The following is a 5,577-nucleotide window of genomic DNA, read 5'->3' on the forward strand; positions in this document are numbered from 1 at the left end:
CATGGTTTTGTTTTTTGTTTTGTTTTGTGTCTGTGCGCTGTTTTAGCTCTCCCCTCTTGAGGGAAGAGACTATCGGTATAACTGTTATCCATTGCATAGCATATGGTTAGCACAGTATCTGACTCTCAATGATTCTTACAAAATATAAGAATCTATAAAACAGCTACTAAGACTAATGGCGCTGTAGGATAAGCACTGGATTGATAACCGCAAGGTTGATGGTTCAAACTCACCAGCCACTCCTTGGAAAGCCTGTACAGGATTACTATGAATCCATCAGAACCGACAAGACTAATAAGGGAGTTCTGCAAATCTAAAACCTAAGCTAAAAAGACCAGTGAACTGGCAGTTTCCATATCCATTCTTTTGTTTCATATTTACAAGCTTGTATACGAACAGCTCTGAAAATGGGAGCTACTTATTGTTTTCTTCAAACCAGAAAAAATTCTCCAGATTATTCTTTACCACTCACTTCCCCTAAAAAAACAGTTTCTGTTGTTTTGTTGTCAATGCTTAGCATCTTAGTTGAACCAAGTGTCAGATTTTGTGAATCCTGTTACAGTTGCTGTGTTCTTTTATCAAGAATTTCATTAATTTCCTTTCCGTTTCAGCTCCTAATTGGAATGCTTCTTTCCAGTCATTTCCCCTTCCCTGGCTTCTCACAGTTAGAGTTGCACGTTCTACTGGAGAAGAACAATTAAGAAAGCCTAAGGTGGACATTGTAGCCGTTAGCTTGATTTTTGACCCTAAGTCATTGGCGCAGCATTTAGGTATGCTCAGAACACAACCAAAGCAGAACAAACACACCCACTGCTGTCCATTCCAACTCATAGTGACGCTCGAGAACAGAGCAGAATGCCCCCACAGGGTTTCCGAAGCTATAAATCTTCATGGAAGCAGACTGCCACATCTTTCTCCTGCAGAGTGGCTGGTGAGTTCAAACCACCCACCTTTCAGTTAGCAGCCCATAGCTTACCCCACTGCACCACCAAGGTTTCTTCAAATCTATGGAATGGGTGGGTAGTCATAGTCTCACTTTACGATGAGAAAAAGTAAGGCACAGAAAGCCTACAAAACTTGCTCAAGATAAAGAAAGTGCCACTGAAACAGAGATAGACCCAGGTGGCAAGGCACAGAATAAGACCAGAGTGTGGCGTTAGAGCCCTGGTGGAATGCAGGAGAGCTCTGGAACCTTGCTGGGAAAGGATTTTCCCACTTGACATTTTGCACTTTGGAGACTTGAGGGCTGGAAATGAATAAGAATGATATTCACAAAGTCCCCTGAACTCTCTCAGCAACTTTTCTATTTTCATGGCACTTAGCGCTTTCTACTTTGTGTTATTGTTGTTGTTATTAAGTGCTGTTGAGTCAGTTTCAACGCACAGCAACCCTGTATAGGTTTCTGAGGAGTGGCTGGTGGACTCTAACTGCCAAACTTGTGGTTTGGCAGTGCTGATCCTATGTACCACACAAAGTTATTAATGAGTATTCTGGATCTTCAAATGAGCTCTGGTGGTACAATGGGTTAAGTTGTGGGCTGCTAACTGCAAGATCAGAGATTCAAACCCACTAGTTTCTCTGTGGAAGAAGAACGTGACTGTCTGCTGATGTAAAGATTTATAACCTCAGAAACTCTATGGGGTAGTTCTACTCTGCCCTCTGGGGTCACTATGGGTTGGAATCAGCTCCGGGACAGTGGGATGGGCTTTCTGATTTTCAGCTCCTTGGAAGGCAAGGGCCATGTGATGTTGTTATACCCACCTGTCCCCAGGTGGAATGCATAAACCCATTGTGTTGAGGTGATTCCGGTGGAGCACATAATAAATGTGAGTTGGCTGAGTCAATGACTCTGAACAAATGAGCACTCATTGGTTCCAACAGGATTTGGAATATGAGTTAATCATTTATTTTGTGGCTCCACAATGAGTTAAATCCTATTTTCAGACTACATTTCCTCATAGAAAATTTTAATGAAGATCTTTTAGGGGAAAAAACAAGAAAACCAAACCCACTGCCATTAAATGAATTCCGATTCAAAACAACTCTAAGGACATAAGAGTTTCTCAGACTGGACATCTTTACAAGAGCACACAGATGCGTCTTTTTCCCATGAAGCCACTAGTATGTTGGAACCACTGACCTTGTAGCAGTCCAGTGCTTATCCTACAGTTCCACCAGGAGTCCTTTTGGAGGAAGAAGTCATCAGTATTTCACACTGTTCTTTTATGGTAACTTTTTATTTAAAAAAAATTTTTTTTTTAAAGAAAGCTTTTATTATGATTTGAGTGCTAGTTTACACAGTATAACATAAGTTTTATATTCAACCAATCATATTTTGTTTCATTGCAATGGTTACAATCCCCTCCACGTACCATTGGTTAACAATATTTGCCTCTATTCCTTCCTTTATGTTTTTTTGTTTTGTTTTGATGTACACAAAAACACACAGGAATGTAGCATTTTAAACTATTAAGGTAACTCTTTGATATGCTATCCATCTTTATGTTTTTATTTTTGTACTTGTACTCATTTAAAAAGAACTCTGGGGGTTTATGTGTTGGTTTACTAATTACAAAGTCAGTAGTTGGAATCCACAGGAGAAAGACAAAGTCAGTAGTTGGAATCCACAGGAGAAAGATGAGGCTTTCTGCTCCTGTAAAGATTTACAGCCTCAGAAACCCTGTACAGCATCGCTATGAGTCAGAACAGACTCCACTGCACTTAACAACAACAAAACCCACCCATATCTATTAAAATGCAAAAAAAAAGCTTACAAATATCAACCCATATCGGATTTTAACAGTTTCCTTTTAATGTATGAAGTGGATGCCAAGTTCTCCCCAGTTGAGAGTTGTTAGTAGTGAAGTGTGTTTCTACCTTTTATTCATTAGTGGATTTGAGTTGTAAATGTCAGCTTGAAATAAACTTAATCTGAAGTTTTGAAGATGAGTTGCACAGCTCTTAACATTTCACTCAGTGGAAAGCCAAGAATACTCCAGTTGAAACGCATCTGAATTATTTCTAGTTTTATCTTGATAGACCTTCTCCAGTCCTACTGGTAAGAAACAGCTGCTTCTTTGTTAAAAAATTCTGTTTTTGAAAAGCACACGTACTTTTCCTTTTTGTTACCTGTTGCATTTCACTGAATTATTTTAAGCTATGAAAAACAATCAAGGACTGTCTAAAGTCTGTTTATTAAAAAAAAAAAAAAAGGCAGAGATAATGAGGGAGGAACAAGTCAGAGGAGGGGAGGGGGACAATGGCTGTCCAACTGGTAGAATAATAACCAAGTCACTGACTTGTTCATGGGGAAGTTGTTGAATTGGTGTACGTTTTTGCTGGGTGTATTCTCAACAAAATAAATACAATTTAAAGAAAAAAATACAAACACAAAGAAGTAGAGAAGCCCTCTATTAATAAGTATTGTTTTTGCATATTTCCTTTCAATAGTCTCTGCGTATCTATAGAGTTTCCGTGGTATGAGGCTCCAATGTGGTATGTAACCTCTTCAGTTTAACATTACATTACATTACATTACATACTCCAGGTTCTTGCTCACTCACAGTTTGCCTCCCCTTTGGGGGTTGTTAGATACCTGGGTTGCCTCCTAGCTCTCAACAGGCAGGCGGGGGAGGGAAATCCTGGCCTGGCCTCTGTCTACTTTCCCCCTCCTTCCCTTCCCCTCCAGCTGAGGCCTGAGTCTCCAGTGGTTGCTAGCTGGCGATTCAGACGTCAAATCCCAGGCCTAAGCTGGGACTTTACCTAACCAGTGCTTGTGCCTCCCTTCCTTCCGGCCCTCTCTCCCCACTTCCCAGGCCTGGTGGAAAGACACCTTAGGCCATGTCCTTTAAATACCAAGGCAGAAGCTCCACCCCCTTCCGTGTGCTCTTTTCTTCAGTGCGCAGGGGTGGGCTCCTCCCATTAGCTCTCTCCTTCTGTCCTAGCAACCCGCAGCCCTTCCAGGTGCGAAGGGGAGATCTAGGCCACCTATCCTCTGCACCATGGTCTACCTGTCCGCCTCCGAAGCCCGGCAGCTGCTCCACAACAAGTTCGTGGTCGTCCTGGGAGACTCTATCCAGAGGGCTGTATACAAGGACCTAGTACTTCTGCTGCAGAAAGACCGCCTGCTCACCACTGATCAGCTGAAGACCAAGGGGGAGCTGAGCTTCGAACAGGACGAGCTGCTGGCGGGGGGCCAGAAGGCCACCATGAACAATGGAATCCAGTACCGAGAGGTCCGCCAGTTCTGCTCTGGCCACCACCTGGTGCGCTTCTACTTCGTCACTCGAGTGTACTCGGACTACCTCGAGGCCATCTTGGAAGAGTTGCATTCCGGCGAGTATGCCCCAGATGTGTTCATCATGAACTCCTGCCTCTGGGACCTCTCCAGGTACGGCCAGGACTCCTGGAAGAGCTACCTGGAGAACCTGGCGAGCCTATTCCGGCGCCTGGACCAGATGCTACCCAAGGAGTGCCTCCTGTTATGGAACACTGCCATGCCCGTGGGTGAGAAAATCACCGGGGGCTTTGCCCTGCCGGAGCTCTGCACCACCTCCTTACATAAAGACGTGGTTGAAGCCAACTTCCACAGCTACGCTGAGGCGCAGAAACACGGCTTCGATGTACTAGATTTGCATTTCCACTTCCGCCATTCCAGGAAGCACCGGCAGCGAGATGGTGTGCACTGGAACGAACGTGTTCACCGACACCTCTCCCAGCTGCTGCTCGCCCATGTGGCCGACGCCTGGGGGGTGGACCTGCCCGACCGCCCGGACCCCGTGAACGAGTGGCTCAGAGGTAGACCGGTGAGGGGTCGAGGTGGCCTGGGGGTTGAGAGGCAGCCTCAGGCTAGCAGAGATCAACATGCGTTGCTTCCGCTCCCCACCCCTCCCCCACTCATGTCTCCTCTTTCCTGCCAACCCCAGCTCCGTTTTCCGCCGCCAACCCCACCGCTAGCACAGACGTCCCTAGCATTCCCCATCCCACAACCTCATCCCATGCCACTTTCTCAAGACATGCCCCATTTCCTGCCCCCTACTCAAGATTCCTATAGTTTCTCAGGCCAGCCTCCCCAGTCGGGTCATACGTCCGACTATTTCCACTTGGATGACCCCTTACCTGCCCACACAGAATTTGCCATGGAAGGAAACTTTATGTTTAGCCCCCAGTCATATATGCCATCTGCCCCTACCCCCTGTTTTCAGACCCCTGCCCCCCTGGTTCATAGGGGTTTCCCCCGGAATCCCCCTTACAACCCTTACACTACCTGGAGACGTGGTGCTCCTGTTCACTGGCGATCGCGGCGATCCAGAACTTCAAAGAAACAGGCATCCAGAGTCAACACTCAGTAGACTGACCTGGATGGACCTTTCCCTGTTCATGGAGGGGACTGGGCAGGTGACCTGACTATCCTTTTCCATTGGCATATGGAACAAACAGACCTACCTCCTAAACTCTGTTGTCCTGCTTATTGCGATTGAAAGTAAATGCAAGGAAGAGCAGAACCTTCTTCCCCATTCCCCAATCTCCTTTTTATCTTTTTTGTTAAAACTAAAATTGAAATAAACTGTTCCACAA

General features: G+C 45.3%; 1 protein-coding gene across 1 annotated transcript; it reads left to right on the forward strand.

The window, feature by feature from the left end:
- The first annotated feature begins 4,001 nt into the window (after positions 1-4,001).
- On the forward strand, positions 4,002-5,351 carry PCED1B (PC-esterase domain containing 1B). The gene is made up of 2 exons (XM_006865351.1): positions 4,002-4,154; positions 4,302-5,351. The coding sequence occupies exons 1-2, from the start codon at positions 4,002-4,004 to the stop codon at positions 5,349-5,351; spliced, it is 1,203 nt and encodes a 400-aa protein (XP_006865413.1).
- Positions 5,352-5,577: the final 226 nt, after the last annotated feature.

Source organism: Chrysochloris asiatica, unplaced genomic scaffold, assembly GCF_000296735.1.
Source record: "Chrysochloris asiatica unplaced genomic scaffold, ChrAsi1.0 scaffold00077, whole genome shotgun sequence".
In the NCBI taxonomy this organism is placed as follows: domain Eukaryota; kingdom Metazoa; phylum Chordata; class Mammalia; order Afrosoricida; family Chrysochloridae; genus Chrysochloris; species Chrysochloris asiatica.